The 24,569-nt window shown below is 41.5% G+C and overlaps 1 protein-coding gene across 3 annotated transcripts in view; it reads left to right on the top strand.

Moving 5' to 3' along the window:
- The first annotated feature begins 235 nt into the window (after positions 1–235).
- Positions 236–24,569, top strand: part of LOC311130836 (E3 ubiquitin-protein ligase RNF13-like) — an 81,971-nt gene continuing 57,637 nt past the window's right edge. For 2 of the 3 annotated variants that reach the window (XM_084163640.1, XM_084163642.1), the window contains exons 1-3: positions 241–442; positions 14,933–15,137; positions 15,357–15,437. In XM_084163640.1, the coding sequence (XP_084019766.1) occupies positions 15,024–15,137; positions 15,357–15,437 (195 nt within the window). In that variant the 5' untranslated portion in view covers positions 241–442; positions 14,933–15,023. Of the gene's footprint in view, positions 443–14,932; positions 15,138–15,356; positions 15,438–24,569 lie in introns of all 3 variants that reach the window. The other variant, XM_084163641.1, reaches the window with a different exon arrangement.

Here is a 24,569-nt window from a genome sequence, read left to right as displayed (position 1 = left end):
AAGGGAAGGATGAAGTGTAGGGTCATTGAGGTTGGGGGGGGGGGGGGGGGGGGGGTTGGTAGGGATTTTGGGAATGGAGAGGGTATATTAGAAGTTAGTATGGCTCTTTTTTATCTTCTCTGAAGTAATGAGTTAGGTAGGAGGATTTAGAAATATTGTAAACCGTCATTGACCACACACTCCAGCACAGTTGGTGGCGGCATGCACCTTTAACGTTTGTTTGCGTACCGCCATTATATCATAGAAGAAGAAGAAGAATAAGAAGAAGAAACAGAAACTAGCTAGGGATTATTGTTGACATTCTGTCGTACTGACATGTCTAACTAACGGAATTAAGTTCTTGGAAATTATTGCGATTCTATTGATAGATAGCAAATAATTGTAATGTCCATATTAGACGCATCTTTTTTCAAAGCAGATGAAACTTCGGTCTGATTTAAAGGTAAGGATCCAAGATCTAGCTAACTAACTGTTATAGCATTTGTAGCTAGCGTTGATTGCTAGCTAACGTTAGCTAGCTGTTAGCAACATAAACTATGCTGGTGGCTAGACTCAAGTCATATAATGTAGCCAGAATAGATTCCGATCCGTACTCTTGTTTACAGCTGCATTGGGGTCGGACAGATTTACTGTTTAGATTAAGACACCACGGAGCCGGCACGAGATATGGCTCGGAAAACGTACCTTGAGAAATGGCCTTCTCATCCCTGGATTAAAACTAACAGTCGTTCAATCTTCTCGGTGTAACAGTTGGGATAATTGGACAATTCTGAGTACAACGCAATTTCTCATCCCTGGATTGTGGTACGTTTTCTGAGCCATATCTCGTGCCAGCTCCGCAGTGTCTTAAACTAAACAGGAAATATGTTCGACCCCAGTGCAACTTTAAGCAAGTGTAGGGTCAGAATATTTTCCGACTTCAAGTTTGACAGTTGCCTAACTGTATTTTAGCTTGCTAATAATTGCAGCTTGCTTCATTGGGTATATTTAGAATACTTGCAAAAGCTTGCGAAACAGGGTTGGACCAGATTTTCCACTTTGCAGCTGTGCTTATGTTCGCTAGATAGAGTACTTGTGACAAGCGTAACATTAGCTCGCAAGTTCTCACTTGCCAAATGAAGATCACCAAAGGCAAATGATAGCTTGGCTTACTAAATAGGTTGTCATCCAAGTAGGCCATGTGCAGTGTTGTGATTAAAGCGTTACAGTAATAATATAACTGAGTTATTGTTCCAATTTGAGTAATAACACTGATCACATTTTTGTTGTTACTTTTATAATTCCCTTCCTATTACAGTTATTGATCCCCAAAAATATTTGTGATTATTATTCCCTCTCCGTTGGCGCAATATTAAAAAATCCCCTCGCCCCAGATTCTAATTGTTTTTGTCCTCACCAAGTTCCTGATTATGCAGGCACGCACTACTAGTGAGGGAGATGAAAAATGGCAGAAGCACCTAAAACATTTACTTTCTCAGCGTGGAAGTACTCCCATTACTTTGATTTGGTAGGACAAAGTGACAAGAAATAGCTGTAAACTGTGCCCAGGCGAGAAATAGCTCTCCACTGCTAGAAACACGACTTCCAATCTCTTGAAGCACCTGCAAAGGTAACATGCCAACACAAAACTCATAGCGAAAGACCCCCGAGACCTGACAACTGCTGCTGAAGATGACTGTAGGCCTACCACATCCAAGTCCAGTCAAGGCTTGATTTTAATCATTCAGGAGGAAAGACTGTAACCCAGGGAGAGCTGAACAAGCTTGTAACTGGGTATTTACATTTACATTTACATCATTTAGCAGACGCTCTTATCCAGAGCGACTTACAAATTATGTAGTAGAGGAAATGATGCCCTTATCCTTGGTAATTTAAGCTACTTGTGTTGGTGTATAGGCCTACGTAATGTTGACATTGTTTAAATTGAGTGAGGACACGCAACGTTTTGGGGTGTAACGCAAAAGTTATATAACGAGTAGTGTAACAAATTACTTTTTCCATGGAGTAATAAGTTAAGCAATTCATTAGTGTTGAAAGAAGTAACGAGTAAAGGTATTATAAACTGGGTGGTTCGAGCCCTGAATGCTGATTGGCTGACAGCCGTGGTATACCACGGGTATGACAAAACATTTATTTTTACTGCTCTAATTACGTTGGTAACCAGTTTATAATAGCAATAAGGCACCTCAGGGGTTTGTGATATATGGCAAATATACCATAGCTAAGGGCTGGGTCCAGGCACTCCTTGTTGCGTCGTTCATAAGAACAGCCCTTAGCCATGGTATATTGGCCATATACCACACCTCCTCAGGCCTTATTGCTTAAATATATTTTTAAAAAATTGAGTGCACATGATAGCATATTTCATGGGCATTAATTACTATTTCTTGCACGACTGCTATTTTCATGCTAGCAGTCCTGCATGTCACAGTCACACAGTAGCAACATAACTTGGTAAACTACAACAAGATTAAATGAACCTGAGCATAAATATGATTAAAAAAAAAAATTTTTTAATTTAAGTTGATTAAAACACACAAACTACACTTATATTATGCATCTAGCCATTTACCAAGATTAGAAACAAATATACAGTTAGAAACCTCTGTACTCTCTCCAAGACGGTTGGAGTGGACAGGCAGTTGTTGATGCAGAGAGAGTAGAATAAGATCATGGTGAGGGATATCAGGGATAGAAAGACCTACAAGTGGGGACAGAAATGCAAACAAATGAGGGACAAGAAGATGACTATTGGGTGACTACTCACTTTCAGATGGGGGCATTGTCATATTGTTGTCCTTCATTCAGCCAGGTAATTCGTTTTTTTGGTCCACCACCTGTACCTTTGTAATACAACAGTAGAGAGGGAGATTTGTTGAAGTAATTAACAAAAATAGCAAATGTGAATCAGCTTTCAGATAATTCATTGAAATTGTGTGTGTTATGGTGTTTGTGCATGGCGTCTTATCCACAGAGAGCCGGTGTTGGTGCAGGTTTTTGTTCTAACCAAGCAATAACACCTGATTCAACTAATCATGTCTTGATTAAAGTCTATGATTAGTTGAATCTGGTTGGCAAGAACAAAAGCCTAGGTCCACATTGATCTATGTGGATATGATTGGACACCCCCTTGTTAAAAGTGCTACTTTCATGATGAATAGCAATGATCTGTTTATTTTAATAACTTTTAGGGGAGATTATTATAATCTAATTTTACATAAGAAATGTCAGTTTATAAATGTTAACATTTTGGAAATTAATTTAAATGGATTATTTAAGAGGTGGACTTATTTGTAACACCCATGGGATAACAAGGAAAGACAAAGTACGAAAGGCAGGGCCTAAAGTTATTCATAAGACATCATACTAAATGTTTTCTCAAGACTCTTTTGTTGAAGATGTTAAACATTTATCTTGGTCTGATGTGTATAAGGAGGAGAATCCAGATGCATGGAGTATTTGTAAAACGATTCTTGCCAATTGTTGACAAACATGAACCTGTTAAGAAACGAATTGTGAGAACTGTTAGAGAGCCCCCTGGATTGTTGAATTGAAAAATGGTATGGTTCAAAGAAACAATGCTAAAAATGTGGCAAACCAGTCAGGCTGCTCAGCTGATTGGTTGAAATACTGTCAATTGAGAAATGTTGTGAAAGAATAAATAAAACATATATATTACATTTTAGTCATTTAGCAGACGCTCTTATCCAGAGCGACTTACAGTTAGTGAGTGCATACATTATTATTATTTTTATACTGGCCCCCCGTGGGAATCGAACCCACAACCCTGGCGTTGCAAATGCCATGCTCTACCAACTGAGCTACATCCCTGCCGGCCATTCCCTCCCCTCAACTTGTACTGCACTGGCTCAGATTACTGATGATTGGCTAAAATAAATGGTTAATAAGATGATACTGGTTACTCAGAAGGGAAAGGGGAAGTCAGATGTGTGGAAGACATTTGAAATGGTTATGGAAACTACTGGGGATCAAGAAAAAGGAGGGTATAGGAGCAAGTGCTGCGTGAGTATTGTGTGCCAAACAGGTGCTGTTAGATTACAATATAACTTTTTTCGGACCATTTGGAACAGTGCAAACAACACTAAATAAATGATAAGTGTACCAGAGAGTCTGTTCTAATGAAAAAAAGTATAATATATAAATCCTTTATAACAGCAAAGACTTAAAAAAAGTTCCATGCATTTATGAATTGCAGTTTATTTATTGCTTAGGCTAATTATCCAAAGCTCCCTTTGTTATTTCATTTTAAAACTAAAATGCTGGATTGCATTTCAAAGCATGAATGACTTGTTTGCTGTGTGATGACATGAACGAATGATTAATTGATTGATACAGTAGCCTATATATTGAAATCTAGACTTAAGTAAGTTATGGTATTAAGACTAAACAGGACACGCTCTTTGGCCTACAGCTTGATGGTGGTTATACAAGGCTACTACTATAATAGTTATATAGTTGCCATGGCCCCCTAGTAGCAGCCTAAGCACAGAGCTCCTGTAAATGTTTACATATTTAGATATTTTTAAATGTTTTTAATTGTTGTTTTTTAATCAGCTCTTTTGCTTTTGATAACATTGAGGTTTTTATTGCATTTATCTGGCGTTTTTGAGCCATGGATTTTAACCGACATGTTAACACTTTTTGGCTTGTCTAGCTAGCTTTTGTTTGAAAAATGCATCTGGACAAAGTACAATCTTTTTTTTGTTTCACTTGGCTGCCAATTCCTGATCCTTTGAGAATATCATTTGAGGAGTCGCCTGACGTGTGAGGGGAATGGGAGATGGAGGAATACAGCAATGCAGAGGCAGAAGGCTTGTAGAAAGGAAGACTGGTTACCATTCTGAACTTTGTGTGGTGAGCTTTCTGGTGCCCAGAACTGCTGAGGCATCACCCAAGTGGGTGCTACACAGAGTGGAAGAGGAGAAGTCCAGTGGCTATAAGACGGGCTGGTTCCCAGACTTGCCCTCTACAAGATCATCAGCAGACTCCATTAACGTCATCTACCATCCTATGTCCAGCTCCCTTCGCTCAAGCCATGAACTGACCCTCTCCATCTTCAGAGGATGCAGCTTTGAAAATACTTGGCCTCTTGGTTGATATATTACTTGTTTGTTTTTTTGCTCTTGAAATGCTTTGAGATTCTACGAAAAGCGCAATAGAAATGTAATTTATTATTAATATTTTAAGAAGCCTACTAATGATAACGACATTACTTATTATTATAATGATGATCATAGTAATAATTGTAATAATAACAATAAGAAGGAGATCAAGAAAAAGGAGGTTATAGGAGCGAGAGCTGCGTGCATATTGTGTGACAAACAGGTGCTGTTAGATTACAATATAATTTTTCTGCCTGTTTTGAACATTGTAAACAACACTAAATAAATTATAAGTAATATCAGTCTGTTCTAACGAAAACAAATTGTAAAGCCTTTATTACAGCAGCGCAAAGATTAAAAACAGCTGAATTTGTGAAATTGCTTTATCCAACATTTTGCGGTTGCAACAGAAGTAGGATCTGTCTTATTTCTGTAGTATATATGGATGATTCTATAAAGCTAGGCACGTTTAACAGTTAGGCTATTGATTATAGACCTAATTAAGTTGAGGTTTGCTCTCTCGTCAATTTTCTTAGACAATTAAGGCAAGGGCTGTTTTCTCTATTCCTCACTCCGCTGCTGCCTCCGCCGCATTGTTCTCAACACCAATATGCTGGTTAACTTCGCTATTATGCACATAGCAACATATAGGGAAAAGCGCAAATTCAACGGTGGAAAGTGACCGCTATCCATCGCGGGAGAAAGCACATTTGTTATAAAATACTATAATATTTACAGTGAGGGAAAAAAGTATTTGATCCCCTGCTGATTTTGTACGTTTGCCCACTGACAAAGACATGATCAGTCTATAATTTGAACGGTAGGTTTATTTGAACAGTGAGAGACAGAATAACAACAAAAAAATCCAGAAAAACGCATGTCAAAAATGTTATAAATTGATTTGCATTTTAATGAGGCGGGGGCAGTGACTTGAGGGGGAGACCGAACCAGTGGAGACAGCAACAGGCAGGTTTCAGGTAGAGGGGGGCCAGGTGCAATCGGCCCTGGCACGTCCAGGTGTATTAGTGTTGCACCATTATTCTTACATAGTATAACCATTTACAATTTCAGTAGCACTTAGTCTTAGAGCAGGGATGGGCAACTGGGGCCCGCTTTTTTAGGGACTCAGTTGGGGTCTCAACTTACTGTCGAGCTTTAGAATAATATACTGAACAAAAATATAAACGCAACATGCAACAATTTCAAAGATTTTACTGAGTTACAGTTCATATAAAGAAATCAGTCAATTTAAATACATTTTCCTCATGCAGCGTGACACATCTCCTTCGCATAGAGTTGATTGCTTCTTGATATGCCATACCTGTCAGGTGGATGGATTATCTTTGCAAATGAGAAATGCTCACTAACAGGGACGTAAACAAAATTGTGCTCAAAATTAGAGAGAATTAAGCTTTTTGTGCGTATGAAAAATGTCTGGGATCTTTTATTTCAGGTCATGAAACATGGGACCAACACTTTACATGTTGCGTTTCTTTTTTTGTTCAGTGTAGAATTCACAAAATAGGGCAGTATATGTTATAAATGTCTACACTTAGATTTTGGTGGATTTAGTAATCCTTCCAATTGTTACATGACTGTTCAGAATTTGCAGAATATAAAGATCCACCAGGCTGAATTAAGAAAGGTGTCGTTAAATGATTTTCTCCATCACACAAAAGTACACACACAAACAGAATAAAGAGTGTTTTTCAAACAGTAATTAATTGATAGAAAAAGTCAAACCAACTACATTAATGTGAGACACTCTGCCAGTGCAGTATTCATGGCCAGCAGGCTCCGACAATATCCATAATGACTATAGAAAGTACGAACACTTCAAGACCCTATGGTCAGATGTCTTTTCATAAAGGCGGCATGGTAAGTAATGGCATTGACGTTTCTGGGTGTGTGGGGAGTGGAGTGGGGTGGGGGTGGGGGTGGGGTGACTTGAGGGGGAGACAGAACCAGTGGAGACAGCAACAGGCAGGTTTCAGGTAGAGGGGGGCCAGGTGCGATCGGGCCTGGCACGTCCAGGTGTCAGGCCAGGGTGTCCTCAGTCGCGGTCCTAGAGCCTCAGGCCCACCGGAAGAGGAGACACAGAATGAGAAAAGGTTAGTAAGAGTACTTCTGAGTCAGTTCAGGTAGCATTCAATGTCCTGCATTTGTGTTAACCATGGCAGCCAGCATTGCAAATGAAGAGATTCGTAGAAAATAAATCAGCCTCTGTCTGTGGATCCTTACCCCTTAATGTAATTTTCATGTCAGCCAGGCCAATCTTTTAATATAAACACAATTTATTTCAAGCTTTAGTTGAGCAAAATAAGTAGTGTTGCTCGGTTGACAAGATAATTCAAAGAATTGAGTCATGCAGAAATATCTCAATGCTTTATCCTCTAAAGTGACAACAAGTTGTTGTTTCCCTGACTGCTACCTATGGCTGCTACTCAGAAATAATATAGCCTAACAGTAAATTAATAGATGACATTCACTGCAATTATAAACCTGTCTCCAGTATAAAGCTACATACACAGACCCACTGTGGATCTTTGTCAAATAAATCTGTGTGAAAATGCGTCCCAGGACCTGTTTTGTCAATGAGCACAATTTATTCCAAACACTGGTGGTAACTAGATAATCCTAAGAATTCAGGTAATACACCACATTAGTCACTGGCTTCATCAATAAGTGCATCGATGACGTCGTCCCCACAGTGACTGTTGTACATACCCCAACCAGAGGCCATGGATTACAGGCAACATCCGCACTGAGCTAAAGGGTAGAGCTGCCGCTTTCAAGGAGCGGGACTCAAACCCGGAAGCTTATAAGAAATCCCGCTATGCCTTCCGACGAACCATCAAACAGGCAAGCGTCAATACAGGACTAAGATCTAATCTTACTACACCGGCTCCGACACTCGTTAGGTGTGGCAGGGCTTGCAAACTATTACAGACTACAAAGGGAAGCACAGCCGCGAGATACCCAGTGACACGAGCCTACCAGACGAGCTAAATTACTTCTATGCTCGCTTCGAAGCAAGTAACACTGAAACGTGCATGAGAGCATCAGCTGATCACGCTCTCCGTAGCCGATGTGAGTAAGACGGATTACCAGGATGTGTACTCCGAGCATGCGCTGACCAACTGGCAAGTGTCTTCACTGACATTTTCAACCTCTCCCAGTCTGTAATACCAACATGTTTCAAGCAGACCACCATAGTCCCTGTGCCCAAGAACACTAAGGTAACCTGCCTAAATGACTACCGACCCGTAGCACTCACGTCTGTAGCCATGAAGTGCTTTGAAAGGCTGGTCATGGCTCACATCATCACCATTATCCCAGAAATCCTAGACCTATGGCAGTCTCTATGGGGGTGCCACAGGGTTCAATTCTTGGGCCGACTCTTTTCTCTGTGTATATCAATGACGTCGCTCTTGCTGCTGGTGACTCTCAGATCCACCTCTACGCAGACGACACCATTTTGTATACATCTGGCCCTTCATTGGACACTGTGTTAACAAACCTCCAAACGAGCTTCAATGCCATACAACACTCCTTCAGTAGCCTCCAACTGCTCTTAAACACTAGTAAAACTAAATGCATGCTCTTCAACCGAACGCTGCTTGCACCCGCCCACCCGACTAGAATCACTACTCTCGACGGGTCTGACCTAGAGTATGTGGACAACTACAAATACCTAGGTGTCTGGTTAGACTGTAAACTATCCTTCCAGACTCACATTAAGCATCTCCAATCCAAAGTTAAATCTAGAATCAGCTTCCTATTTCGCAACAAAGCCTCCTTCACTCATGCTGCCAAACATGCCCTCGTAAAACTGACTATCCTACCGATCCTTGACTTCGGCGATGTCATTTACAAAATAGCCTCCAACACTCTACTCAGCAAATTGGATGTAGTCTGTCACAGTGCCATCCGTTTTGTCTTCAAAGCCCCATATACTACCCACCACTGTGACCTGTACGCTCTTGTTGGCTGGTCCTCACTACATATTCGTCGCCAAACCCACTGGCTCCAGGCCATCTATAAATCACTGCTAGGCAAATCCCCGCCTTATCTTAGCTCATTGGTCACCATAGCAACACCCACCCGTAGTATGCGCTCCAGCAGGTATATCTCACTGGTCATCCCCAAAGCCAACACCTCCTTTGGCCGCCATTCCTTCCAGTTCTCTGCTGCCAATGACTGGAACAAATTGCAAAAATCTCTGAAGCTGGAGACACTTATCTCCCTCACTAACTTTAAGCATCAGTTGTCAGAGCACCTTACCGATCACTGCACCTGTACACAGCCCATCTGAAATTAGCCCGCCCAACTACCTCATCCCTATATTGTTATTTATTTTGCTCATTTGTACCCCAGTATCTCTATTTGCACATCATCTCTTGCACATCTATCATTCCAGTGTTAATACTAATTGTAATTATTTTGCACTATAGCCTATTTATTGCCTTACCTCCATAACTTGCTACATTTGCACACACTGTAAATATATTTATTTCTGTTGTATTTTTGACTTTGTTTTGTTTTACCCCATATGTAACTCTGTGTTGTTGTTTTTATCGCACTGCTTTGCTTTATCTTGGCCAGGTCGCAGTTGAAAATGAGAACTTGTTCTCAACTGGCTTACCTGGTTAAATAAAGGTTAAATAAAAAATAAAATAAAAAAAATGCTGTTTAATCAGCTTCTTGATATGCCACACCTGTCAGGTGGATGGATTATCTTGGCAAAGGAGAAATGCTCACTAACAGGGATGTAAACAAATTTGTGCACAAAATTTGAGAGTGCATATGTAACATTTCGGGGATCTTTTTATTTCAGCTCATGAAACGTGGAACCAACACTTTACATGTTGCGTTTTATATTTTTGTTCAGTATAGCTCTTCTAGCCGTTGAGGAACTAGAGCAAACACACTTGTTTTGTTTGGAACAAAACCCTGCATCCAAGTCTATTGTTGTTGTTTACACTATCCAAAAACAGTCCATTTTATAAATCACAATCTGGGTCAGGTGGGCATAATTTGAAAGCCTCTTCTATTGCCAACATGACTAGCTAAGTTATAAAATACGATATTACAGTGTTAGGCTTTCACAATGCAATTCAAGGAAACAGATCATAATTTTGGTACGCATAGAAAGGAGTCATTAGTTCATTCAGGTGTGTGTGCCCATAGCGAATTTCCTTCACAAAAGTCAAACAGGCTCATTCTGTTGAGAACAACCCAGGGTATGACGTCATGTCATCTTTTAACTGTACATCAAACAGTGATCATAAACATTGACATTGACATTGTCATAAACAGCGCATTCGGAAAGTATTCAGACCCTTTCGTAAAATATTTGAAAAGTCTGGATTGGACTTGGGTACCGAATGTACCCTTTCGTTTATTAACATTTTACATTTTAGTCATTTAGCAGATCCCCATTTGCTACTGCATGTGCAACAGCTACTCTTCCTGGGGTACAAATACATGACAAAGTACAGAACAGTTATAGACAAGGACATTCAATTAAAAATATATAATAATAGTAATAAGTTATACAGTGCATTCGGAAAGTATTCAGACCCCTTGACTTTTTCCACATTTTGTTACTTTTTTGCAAATGTATTTAAAATAAAAAACTATCACATTTACATAAGTATTCAGACCCTTTACTCAGTCCTTTGTTGAAGCACCTTGGCAGCGATTACAGCCTCGAGTCTTCTCATGGTCTGAGAGTCCTTTAGGTGCCTTTTGGCAAACTCCAAGTGGGCTGTCATGTGCTTTTTACTGTTTGGCCACTCTACCATAAAGGCCTGATTGGTGGAGTGCTGCAGAGATGGTTGTCCTTCTGGAAGGTTCTCCCATCTCCATAGAGGAAATCAGGAGCTCTGTCAGAATCACCATCGGGTTCTTGGTCACCTTCCTGACCAAGGCCCTTCTCCCCCGGTTGCTCATTTTGGCCGGGCGGCCTGCTCTAGGAAGAGTCTTGGTGGTTCCAAACTTCTTCCATTTAAGAATGATGGAGGCCAGTGTGTTCTTGGGAACCTTCAATGCTGCAGAATGTTTTTGGTACCCTTTCCCCAGACCTGTGCCTCGACACAATCCCGTCTCGGAGCTCTACGGTCAATTCCTTCGACCTCACGGCTTGGTTTTTGCTCTGACATGCACTGTCAACTGTGGGACCTTATATAGACAGGTGTGTGCCTTTCCAAATCATGTCCAATCAAATGCATTTACCACAGGTGGACTCCAATCAAGTTGTAGAAACATCTCAAGGATGATCACTGGAAACAGGATGCACCTGAGCTCAATTTCGAGTCTCATAGCAAAGGGTCTGAATACTTAAGTAAATAAGGTATTTCTGTATTTTTTATAAATTTGCAAACATTTCTAAAAACTTGTTTTCGCTTTGTCATTATGGGGTATTGTGTGTAGATTTATGAGGAAAACATTTTATTTAATCAATTTTATAATGCGTAACAAAATGGGGAAAAAGGGAAGGGGTCTGAATACTTTCCGAATGCACTGTATATGACATGAGTTTTAGGATATTGAAATGTGAAGTGCACATTTGGACTCACGGGTGTTTGGCTTGCTTATATGACATCAATGCGGAATTTATTATAATCTTAAACGTCTTATCTTTCAAAATACATAGTCTTCTTAATGTACAGCATTTCCCTCTCTCAGACAACAAAACAAATGCAAAAGTTGCCCAATTAGCGGGAGGGATGGAGGCAACTTCTTGTTGCGCAAGGTGCTCAAGGTCAGAATGGCTGTCAATCAAAACACATACAGCGCTGTGAAGCGCAGAGCCAGAGCTCTGACATCATGTATATCATGATACTGTACAGCCACTGTATTCCAATTTAGGCGTTTATCAGTGCCCAAATCTGCCATTTTCAACCCGTATACAGGTACGAGTGTATAGGGCTACTTCTAAAAGGAAAAATTCAACTATAATGCAAGAGCGCCTGCCTCTCCCATATGGACACATTTAGTGATATACCTTGAGCAATTGGCGGCTAAAGCACTGCAGCAGGTAACTTCCATTGTCAACTAGGTTAAAGAAATTGCCTACATAAAGCAGACATATATATCCTTTATGCACATTTTCTACGCTTGGCGGGTGGTTCAGTTTCTTTCAATCACTTTCACCTCTCTTCTCCGCAGGTCTGTCTTGAGACTTTGCTAGTGAACTTGCAACATTGTTTCAACTGGGCCCTCCCAATGAGCTTGGGACAGACATAGCTGTATTTGTGCAAGGGAGAAGTGTCTAACGCCCAACTAGGGCCGTGTCTAGACTTGACAGTTCATGCAGCTTTAGTATTCTGATCATAGAGTTCTGATCATGGAATTCCGAACACATTTACATTTACATTTTAGTCATTTAGCAGACGCTCTTATCCAGAGCGACTTACAGTTAGTGAGTGCATACGTCATGCGTCTACACCGACATTCAAATGTGTCTACCGTGTCCGGATTCCCTTTCCTGCGCTATATTCAAATGCCAGTATGCATTTTACAAACGGTGGAATAGGAAAAATATGATAGCTACTGCCATCAGTTGTTGTTAACTACTGTAGCTAACTAGCAAGCTAACCTCTGTAGCTAGCCAGCAAGTAACGCTAAAGGGATTGCAAACGGGTTAGCATAACTCTAGCCAAACAAAAAATAGTTTTTCAAAATATTAGCTAGCTGGCTAGCATTTATGAGGCCAGTAAACACGTTCCTCACACGCTACGGACGTATTTCCCCCAATGTTAGAATGAAAAGGTTCCTCTCTGTCCCAAAACAGAGACTTGTGAGAGGAGTGCTGATGACATCGCCCACTGTATGCGCTTTCGGATCGGAACACAATCAGACCACAAAGCGACTTTTGTGCGTCTAGACCTGTCTTTTTAATACGATCTTCGTATTCTGATAGCAGAAGTCTCATGTAAGTGTCAAGTGTAGACACAACCTAGGAGAGGAGAGGTAGGCTATAAACCTAGGAGAGGAGAGGTAGGCTATAGGATACTGAACTTGAAGCAGCAAGAATGATGAGAGAGCGGATACTTGCACTTTCTCTTGAGTTACATTTTGCCTACCTTTTAGGAGTGGGACGATTTGCAGGCAGAGACAATATTTATTTCCAGAAAATGTAGTAGGCCTACAGTATAGCCTAATTTCCTTGGAAAGATAACTGCACTGTGCTTCTCCGCCCATCCATATATATTTAATTGAGACCACTAGGGTTGTAAAGGGAAGGAATATTACTGAAAACTTTGGAAGTTTGCCAGTACACTACCAGATTTTTTATAAAATTCCCACCAAAACATGAAAGTTATCAGATGACATCTAGTGGCCTTTTTGGGTACTTCAGATTATCACAGGTATCTGTAATTATCCCTGACCCTCTGTGTGGCCTTATCACATGTAAAATATATAAAATAATCAAATAATGACGACAAAGCTGTAAAACATCCTAAATATAAACTATCAACTTGGTGAATACCATTGGTGTTTAATATGAGGGTTTCAGCATGAGATATCCCTTTTTTTTTCACACTTTTATTTATTTTACTACATCAATTTGTCTTTTTTGTAAGCGTTTTGGGGCTAAACTGGTGGCAGTTGTGAAAAAAGTAAATAGTTGGAAGTGTTGCAGAGATCATTGAAAATGATTCCATTGTTTATTAGAAAATGTTTCATTAATTAGGCTATTTTTTCTTAAACCACATGGTCTATCCACTAGAAACGAATGGACAATATGGGCACAGATATAAAAAATGAATACTAACTTTTTAAAAAGTTATTAAAGTATAAATTACCAAAGTTACCATAGATTGACATAAATTACCTGTTAATCACAAAATGACTGAAGATTCCAGTAACTTTGGTAAATTACTGGTAGCTTTGCAACCCTAGAGACCACACATATAGGCGCAATTTGATTTCGTACGCCCAACTAGGAGAGGAGAGGTATAGGCTACTGAACTTGAAGCAGCGATTGATGAGAGTATGTGAATAGTGCGACAAAGAGGTGCTTTTAATACAATAGATAGGCTAACACATACAAAACAGAAAGATGACTGTTTCCAAATAATGTGCGGGACAAAATATTTTCATCCAAAAGTCTGACCGCCCGCTCTCTAATTCAAGCTCCGTAATATCCTAGCTAGTACTCTTAGCTACTTTAATCTTGTCGAAGGTACGAGTGTGCTAGGCACGAATCAATGACAAATTCACTACTGTCTTATTCCAGAACAGAGGAGGGTCACACCAGGCTACATGTACTGTAGTGACATATACTCACCGTTTTTCCAGTGGAACTGGTGTGTGTGTGTGTGTGTGTGTAGTGCAGACCTGGGTATTTGAGTATCTGGTATTGAAAATACTTTTCCTGTGTATTTGAGTATTTTCAAATACACAGTCCAAAACTTAGTAGTACTTTTATTTGAGTATTTGAATGGTTATTTGTAAAAACCAGATAGTCTGCCTAAATGATTTGATAGTATTTTCAAATACTATTTTCAAATACCTGGGTTAATGCATGGGAGTGTATTTGAGTCAGTGTATTTGAGTATTTTCACGTACTTTCCAAATGTATTTCCAATTACATAAAAATATTCAACTACTTGTCTATTCAAGTAAAATGTATCTGAATACCTACTTCGAATTAATGTGAAAGTAATTGAGGTATTTTAAATAGTATTTGAACCCAGGTGTGGTGTGTTTATGTTTTCTGTTCTGTGGGAGGCTGGGAGCAGGTGTAGGCCTACAGACAGTGACAACCCTGTGTTTGTCTGTGTGTGTGTACACTGCAGGTGTGAGAGCCGCCAGCGTTGGGACAGTCCATCCGTGTGTCTGTGTCTGCGCAGGTGTGTGTCAGTCGACTGGCACAGCTCGGAATGCAAGATGCTGTTCTCCCTGGGGATGCTGATGCTGTCCGCCACACAGATCTACACCATCTTCACTGTGCAGCTCTTCGCCTTCCTCAACCTGCTGCCCGTTGAGGCTGACATTTCTGCCGTGAGTCCCGTAGACTGAGAGACAGACGGGCGGGTGGGTGGGTGGGCAGGCATGCAGGCAGATAGACAGACAGATACACAGACAGACATGCGGTCTACAGACATTCAGACTGACTGACTGGCTTACAGAAAACCTATTTTGGCTCAGTGCTGGGAACTTCTAGTTACTAACACCACCATGTAGTTCATGATGCGATTTGTATTCTTATTTCTCTTTCAGTACACATTTGACAACAAAACGGGAAACTTTGATGACCTGCCTGCACGGTTTGGGTACCGGTTGCCCAGCGATGGACTCAAGGTGGGTACAACAATGGTCCATACGTCGACTGTTTACACACGGTGTCATTTCACTGCCATTGACACAAGTTAAAGTATAACCATCGTCAGAACATGAACGATAATGCATGGAATCCGATTTTCGATTGCATTTTTTCTTGAGAGAGAATGCCCATCTCAGAAAAACTAATGTAAAACTAAAAATGTGTAAGAGAGTGAATTGATTTTCAAAAATTATCACTAATGCATATACACTGAGTGTACAAAACATTAGGAACTCCTTCCTAATATTGAGTTTAGGGCTGACCCTAATTAGTCGACTGGTCGATTGTTTGGTTGTTAGGCTGTTTGGTCTACCGAGATTGTTTTAGTCGAGCAGTAACAAATATATACAGTACCAGTCAATAGTTTGGACACACCTACTCATTCCAGGGTTTTTCTTTATTTTTACTGTTTTCTACATTGTAGAATAATAGCGAAGACATCAAAACTATGAAATAACACATATGGAATCATGTAGTAAACAAAAAAGTGTTAAACAAATCAAAATATATTTGAGATTCTTCAAAGTAGCCACCCTTTGCCTTGATGACAGCTTTGTACACTCTTGGCATTCTCTCAACCAGCTTCATGAGGAATGCTTTTCCAACAGTCTTGAAGGAGTTCCCACATATGCTGAGCACTTGTTGGCTGCTTTTCCTTAACTCTGCTGTCCAACTCATCCCAAACCATCTCAGTTGGGTTGACGTCGGGTGATTGTGGAGGCCAGGTCATCTGACGCAGCACTACATCACTCTCCTTCTTGGTCAAATAGCCCTTACACAGCCTGGAGGTGTGTTTTGGGTCAATGTCCCGTTGAAAAACGATATGATAGTTCCACTAAGCGCAAACCAGATGGATGGCGTATCGCTGCAGAATTCTGTGGTAGCCATGCTGGTTAAGTGTTCCTTGAATTCTAAATAAATCACAGACAGTGTCACCAGCAAAGCACCATCACATCTTTTTCACCCTCTGAATGGCAGATATTCCATGTCTCAATTGTCTCAAGGCTTAAAAATCCTTCTTTAACCTGTATCATCCCTTTCATCTATGCTGATTGAAGTGAATTTAACAGGTGACATCAATAAGGGATCATAGCTTTCACCTGGATTTACCTGGTCAGTCTATGTCATGGAAAGAGCAGGTGTTCCTAATGTTTTGTACACTCAGTGACGACACATATAATAAACACATGCTACACTTACTTATTATAGGCCCTGCTTATCTATTATTTGGAAGCATTTTATCTAATTTGATTTAATCACAGTGAACTCTAAGGAGGCGTCCCAAATGGCACCCTGTTCCCTATAAAGTTCACTACTTTTGAATAGAGCCCTATGGGCCCTGGTCAAAAGTAGTGCACTATAGTGAATAGGGTGCATTTTGGTACACACACTAGTAGTGGGCCCAGCTGTGACCTAGGACCAGTGGCCAAACTGGAACTACAGTGAAGAGCACTGTGTTGCGCAGGAGCATGATCACCATGGCTGTCTAATGAGAATGAGGTCATGTGTTGACCCACACAGCTGGCAACAGGGATGATTCATGTCTGTGCTTCTGAGCTAGGCCATTGTGTTTCCCCCCAGTGAAGAGCTTGTTGTTGTCCATTGCTAGGCTTTCCATTCTCTAACTAACCTCTCTGTCTGAAATGTCCATGATCAATCATTCATTTCAGTTTTTAACCCCCCCCAAAAAAAAAATTGTTTTATTTTCAGTCTGGGAACTACCCTGTTCCTAAAGTAACTGAATAAACCTAACATAGTGGTACGCTGTATGCTCCTATCAGTCTTGGTGATGAAGGCTCTTTAGCTGAAATATTGGGAATAAACAGCGAGGAGAGATGAGTCGTGGTCAAAAGTTTTGAGAATGACACAAATATTAATTTTCACCAAGTCTGCTGCCTCAGCTTTTATGATGGCAATTTGCATATACTCCAGAATGTTATGAGTGATCAGATGAATTGCAATTAATTGCAAAGTCCCTCTTTGCCATGAAAATGAACTTAATCCCCAAAAAACTTTTCCACTGCATTTCAGCCCTGCCACAAAAGGACCAGCTGACATCATGTTAGTGATTCTCTCGTTAACACAGGTGAGAGTGTTGACGAGGACAAGGCTGGAGATCACTCTGTCATGCTGATTGAGTTAGAATAACAGACTGGAAGCTTTAAAAGGAGGGTGGTGCTTGAAATCATTGTTCTTCCTCTGTTAACCATGGTTACCTGCAAGGAAACACGTGCCGTCATCATTGCTTTGCACAAAAAGGGCTTCACAGGCAAGGATATTGCTGCTAGTAAGATTGTACCTAAATCAACCATTTATCGGATCATCAAGAACTTCAAGGAGAGAGGTTCAATTGTTGTGAAGAAGGCTTCAGGGCGCCCAAGAAAGTTCAGCAAGCGCCAGGACCGTCTCCTAAAGTTGATTCAGCTGCAGGATCGGGGCACCACCAGTGCAGAACTTGCTCAGGAATGACAGCAGGCAGGTGTGAGTGCATCTGCACGCACAGTGAGGCGAAGACTTTTGGAGGATGGCCTGGTGTCAAGGAGGGCAGCAAGGAAGCCACTTCTCTCCAGGAAAAACATCAGGGACAGACTGATATTCTGCAAAAGGTACAGGGATTGGACTGCTGAGGAATGGGGTAAAGTCATTTTTTCTGATGAATCCCCTTTCCAATTGTTTGGGGCATCCGGAAAAAAGCTTGTCCGGAGAAGACAAGGTGAGCGCTACCATCAGTCCTGTGTCATGCCAACAGTAAAGCATCCTGAGACCATTCATGTGTGGGGTTGCTTCTCAGCCAAGGGAGTGGGCTCACTCACAATTTTGCCTAAGAACACAGCCATGTAAGTAAAGCCAATAAAGCCAATAAAGAATGGTACCAACACATCCTCCGAGAGCAACTTCTCCCAACCATCCAAGAACAGTTTGGTGACGAACAATGCCTTTTCCAGCATGATGGAGCACCTTGCCATGAGGCAAAAGTGATAACTAAGTGGCTCGGGGAACAAAACATCGACATTTTGGGTCCATGGCCAGGAAACTCCCCAGACCTTAATCCCATTGAGAACTTGTGGTCAATCCTCAAGAGGCGGGTGGACAAACAAAAACCCACAAATTCTGACAAACTCCAAGCATTGATTATGCAAGAATGGGCTGCCATCAGTCAGGATGTGGCCCAGAAGTTAATTGACAGCATGCCAGGGTGGATTGCAGAGGTCTTATGTATGCACTCACTAACTGTAAGTCGCTCTCGATAAGAGCGTCTGCTAAATGACTAAAATGTAAATGTAAAAATGTCTTGAAAAAGAAGGGTCAACACTGCAAATATTGACTCTTTGCATAAACTTAATGTAATTGTCAATAAAAGCCTTTGACACTTATGGAATGCTTGTAATTATGCTTCAGTATACCATAGTAACATCTGACAAAAATATCTAAAAACACTGAAGCAGCAAACTTTGTGAAGACCAATACTTGTGTCATTCTCAAAACTTTTGACCACGACTGTACTGTATGGCTGCAATCCAAACAAGTAAAAGTCCTCTCCCCTCAGCCCTCAAATTAAGTAGACTTCTGATGACGAATCATGAAGTATGTTGAGTTGACACTTGCAGGAACAGGGGCGAGGGGAAGAATGAATTAATTTTAAATCGACCGCCCTTGCCGAGAAATGTGTCACTCATTTGTCCCACGGTTGTGTTTTCAGTCATCATGGAACCAACGGTAGCGGTTGAGTGTGCTTTATATGCGATACAGTAAATTATGATTGCATTTTATATCTTGGCTAGAAGACAACGCATCCGCAGACATCGAATGCTAGCCAACCGACGATATCAGGTAAATTGAAAATTACAGTGTATAGGTGTGATGTCAGGGAAAGTTGTATGCACTAGCTAACGTTTCCAAAAGCTAACCAAACAAAAACATTAGTACTTTTACGATATGTGTTTATTTACATTTGTTTTTACTAACACTTGTATGTTAACTTCTCCATATTGATGTTGGTTTTAAGTTTTGGCTGACTTTTCTTAGCGGATGTACAATCATCGCAAATTGAATAATGTGGCGTTTCAGGCCTCGGAGTGAACAAAATTGTACACTCGCAAACTCAATCACAAACGAGGGCTGAGGGGCTTACGTTGCCAACTTCCCTTGCTTGGCTAATTGTTTGGATGGCCGCGGGGATTCCCCCAAGGGCATAAGGCGAGGGTAAGTGGAGGAGGGTGTGTCTTTTATGTGTTTGAAATGCAGCCTCTGACTTCATTTTTCAATTGTATAGGCTTAGTTTATTCTCTGTTAGTCAGCACCTCACCCAAGGGTGTGCATTGTTTGTTTGTTTCTTTATAACTCGAAAGTAGTAATGTTATCAGTTAATAAAAGTTGTTTGAAGGGGATCAGCATTGAAACAATAACAAAGCGTCTCCCTGTGTTTCCCACTGATGTTCTGAGAACGTTACGTGATGGTCCCAAGGGAACGTTCTCTGGGGGACCTTTGTCTAGTTCTCTGTACGTTCCCAGGACATCACTGAGGACCATGTCTGGACCGTTTTCAGACATTCTCAGGACTTTCATTTTACTAGTCCTTAGGACGTTGCATGATGGTCCCAAAGAAACGTTCTCTGGGGGACCTTTTTATAGTTCCCTGTTTGTCCCAGGACGTTTTTAGGAAGTTCTTGGGACGTTGTGTCATGGTCCCCTGGAGATTTTGTCTAGTTCGCGGTTTGTCCCGAGGACGTTTTTAGGAAGTTTTTTGGATGTTGTGTCATGGTCCCCTGAACGTTCTTCGGATTTTGTGTCATGGTCCCCTGGAAATTTTTGTCACGTGATGGTCCCAGGTGTCCCAAACCATTTGTAAGTAAAGTAATGAAAAGGTATGGGGATTTTAAGGTAAGTGGTACGCTGTTCAGCTAAAATAGTGTAAAAATCTTTAATCAAAGACAATATGATTTACATTTGACATAATCACTTAAATCAAAGCCCTTAACCAACAATGCAGTTCAAGAAATAGTGTTAAGAAAATATTTACTAAATAAAGTAACACAATAAAATAACAATACAGAGGCTATATAGTCCTTTGTAGCTCAGTTGGTAGAGCATGGCGATTGCAACGCCAGGGTTGTGGGTTCGATTCCCACGGGGGACCAGTATGAAAAAAATTAAAAAAATTATGCAGTCACTAACTGTAAGTCGCTCTGGATAAGAGCGTCTGCTAAATCACTAAAATGTAAAAATGTAAATATACAGGGGGTACCGGTACTGAGTCAATGTGCTGGGGTACAGGTTAATCGAGGTAATTTGTACATGTACAGTTGAAGTCGGAAGTTTACATACACTTAGGTTGGAGTCATTAAAACTAGTTTTTCAACCACTCCACAAATTTCTTGTTAACAAACTATAGTTGTGGCAAATTACTTGTGCATGACACAAGTAATTTTTCCAACAATTGTTTACAGACAGATTATTTCACTTATAATGCACTGTATCACAATTCCAGTGGGTCAGAAGTTTACATACACTAAGTTGACTGTGCCTTTAAACAGCTTGGAAAATTCCAATAAAATGATGTCATGGCTTTAGAAGCTTCTGATAGGCTATTTGACATCATTTCAGTCAATTGGAGGTGTACCTGTGGATGTATTTCAAGGCCTACCTTCAAACTCAGTGCCTCTTTGCTTGACATCATGGGAAAATCAAAAGAAATCAGCCAAGACCTCAGGAAAAAAATTGTAGACCTCCACAAGTCTGGTTCATCCTTGGGAGCAATTTCCAAACGGCTGAAGGTACCACATTCATCTGTACAAACAATAGTACGCAAATATAAACACCATGGGACCATGCAGCCGTCATACCGCTCAGGAAGGAGACACGTTCTGTCTGCTAGAGATGAACGTACGTTGGTGCGAAAAGTGCAAATCAATCCCAGAACAACAGCAAAGGACCTTGTGAAGATGCTGGAGGAAACAGGTACGAAGTATCTATATCCACAGTAAAACTAGTCCTATATCGACATAACCTGAAAGGCCGCTCAGCAAGGAAGAAGCCACTGCTCCAAAACTGCCATAAAAAGCCAGACTACGGTTTGCAACTGCACATGGGGACAAAGATCGTACTTTTTGGAGAAATGTCCTCTGGTCTGATGAAACAAAAATAGAACTGTTTGGCCATAATGACCATCGTTATGTTTGCAAGCCAAAGAACACCATCCCAACCGTGAAGCACAGGGGTGGCAGCATCATGCGGTGGGGGTGCTTTGCTGCAGGAGGGACTGGTGCACTTCACAAAATAGATGGCATCATGAGGAAGGAAAATTATGTGGATATATTGAAACAAAATCTCAAGACATCAGTCAGGATGTTAAAGCTTCGTCGCAAATGGGTCTTCCAAATGGACAATGACCCCAAGCATACTTCCAAAGTTGTGGCAATATGGCTTAAGGACATCAAAGTCAAGGTATTGGAGTGGCCATCACAAAGCCCAGACCTCAATCCTATAGAAAATGTGTGGGCAGAACTGAAAAAGCGTGTGGGAGCAAGGAGGCCTACAAACCTGACTCAGTTACACCAGCTCTGTCAGGAGGAATGGGCCAAAATTCACCCAACTTTTTGTGGGAAGCTTGTGGAAGGCTACCCGAAACGTTTGACCCAAGTTCAACAATTTAAAGGCAATGCTACCAAATACTAATTGAGTGTATGTAAACTTCTGACCCACTGGGAATGTGATGAAAGAAATAAAAGCTGAAATAAATCATTCTCTCTACTATTATTCTGACATTTCACATTCTTAAAATAAAGTGGTGATCCTAACTGACCTAAGACAGGGAATTTTTACCAGGATTAAATGTCAGGAATTGTGAAAAACTGAGTTTAAATGTATTTGGCTAAGGTGTATGTAAACTTCCGACTTCAACTGTAGGTAGGGGTGAAGTGACGATGCATAGATAATAAACAGCGAGTAGCAGCAGGGTAAAAACAAAAGGGGGGGGGGTCAGTGTAAATAGTCCGGGTGGCCATTTGATTAATTGTTCAGCAGTCTTATGGCTTGGTGGTAGAAGCTGTTAATGAGCCTTCGGCCCTAGACTTGGCGCTCTGGTACCGCTTGCCATGCGGTAGCAGAGAGAACAGTCTATGACTAGGGTGGCTGGAGTCTTTGACAATTTTTAGGGCCTTCCTCTGACACCGCCTGGTATAGAGGTCCTGGATGGCAGAAAGCTTGGCCCCAGTGATGTACTGTGCCGTACACACTACCCTCTGTAGTGCCTTGCAGTCGGAGGCCGAGCAGTTGCCATACCATGCAGTGATGCAACCAGTCAGGATGCTCTCGATGGTGCAGCTGTATAACTTTTTAAGGATCTGAGGGCTTTGTCGTGCCCTCTTCACGACTGTCTTGGTGTGTTTGGACCATGATTAATGATTAGTGAATCAAGGTCTGTATAGGATTTCACCATTGTGCATGCACCTTTCAAGTCCTCTCAGTTCAGTCGTCATGAAGGAAAGGAGGCTAGGAAAGGAAGCTAGCTTTCATACTACTGAGCCAAGTCAAGCTAAACCTAGCCAAACTATACTGGCCTGGTTACACATCCACCATAGTTGCTGGAAAAGACCATGTGAAGAGAACATATCTGAGCCAGCACAGTACAGATCTGTTCGGCACGTTAGTGCGAAAAGGGTATAATTCAAAACCATTGGAGCATGGCCTGACATGTGGTATTGCAGGTCTGCTGGCTCCATTGTGGCAATGCCCCCACCTGCTGTTGTGACAGTATTTTCCCCAGGCATCCCAGTATGGGATGGACTAGGATGGGGGATGGCAGTGCCAACTAATGAGTCAAGCCCCTCACCTCCGAGTTCTGGTAAAGAGGCAGGGGTCACGTCTGTCACTGTATGTGTGCAGCCTGCCAGGCTTCTTGCGTAAGGCATCAGATTATGAAAGCTGAGCGATGAGGGCAAAAGCAGATCATCTCTCTCTTTTTCTTACCCGCTCAGTCCTCTCCCTCTCCTCTTATTCTTTGTCTCTCTTGCGCATTCATTTTTTTTTTTTTTCGTTTGTCTCTCTCCAAGCAATCAATCCCCTTTTTCTCTCTCTCTCTCTTACTCACTCTTTCACTCTACCGCTCTTCCTCTTTCTCATTCCCCCTCTCCACCCCCCTCTGACTGGAGCTAAGCCCAGCCACTTCACCCACCCGTTTGAACTCTCTGCCAGCCTCTGTGTGGATGCACTGTGGCTTTTATGAAGGCAGGTGTGGCAACCCACACCCTAGGCCCCATCATGTTGCTTTGACATCTTGTTCCATTATTGTTCCATATTGTACTTATCGTTCCATCTTGTACAAACAATATGGTCTCTACATCTTCGGTCAGATGCCATTCGTCTTCAGCAGGTCGCCCTGCGGCGGTTGTGGTCGTAACGGTGGCAGAGTTTCAGTGTTTGGAGCATAGCCTGTCCTGCTGTGTTAACAAACTGGTTTGTGAATGTAGCGTGTCGACCATGTTGACTGTATCCCGGTCTACTGTCCAGGCCCCTGCTTACCCTGCCAGCAGAGTGCTTATCTGTGTCGTCAGGTGCACTTACCCAGAACTCTGTCTGGCTGAGTCTAACTCCAAAAAAGCTGTCCCCTTCCCTCCTCGCTAAACCTTGTCTAGTCTCCATCGCAGATCTGAGACAATTGGGGAGGTCCAAGCAGTAGCTAAACCCTGGTCGTGTTCATTAGGGCACGCAAATTAATACTTTGTGAAACGTTTTGCAACAGAAAACAAAAATGTATGTTCCTTATTGGACAAGTCCATGTGCTTAAGGAACACCACTCCCACCCCTATTTCCTTCTTATTGCCTTCACTTATCCATTCCTGGACGATCTGCAAAGGCTAGTGAACAATGGAAGAACTGAGAGAAGAATGTTCAGGAACTAACTGCAGAGGCTTCCATGTCCAAGGGATTGCAGTCCTGATAGGAGAATAACCTTCCTCCCACAAAGGAGCCTGCAGCTTGTACCAGAATCACCAGAGACTTACCAGCTTGTTTACCTCCTATGATTTCACCGTGGGCCTCAGTCTGGGCTTTCTTTGAGAGGAACCGCACCCCTCCCATGCGCCAAAATGGCACAGTGTACGACTAGGCTA

Source organism: Coregonus lavaretus, assembly GCF_964263955.1.
Source record: "Coregonus lavaretus genome assembly, chromosome: 6".
NCBI lineage: Eukaryota > Metazoa > Chordata > Actinopteri > Salmoniformes > Salmonidae > Coregonus > Coregonus lavaretus.
The sequence above is the reverse complement of the archived record's forward strand: the minus strand, read 5'-3'. Positions and strand labels throughout refer to the sequence as shown.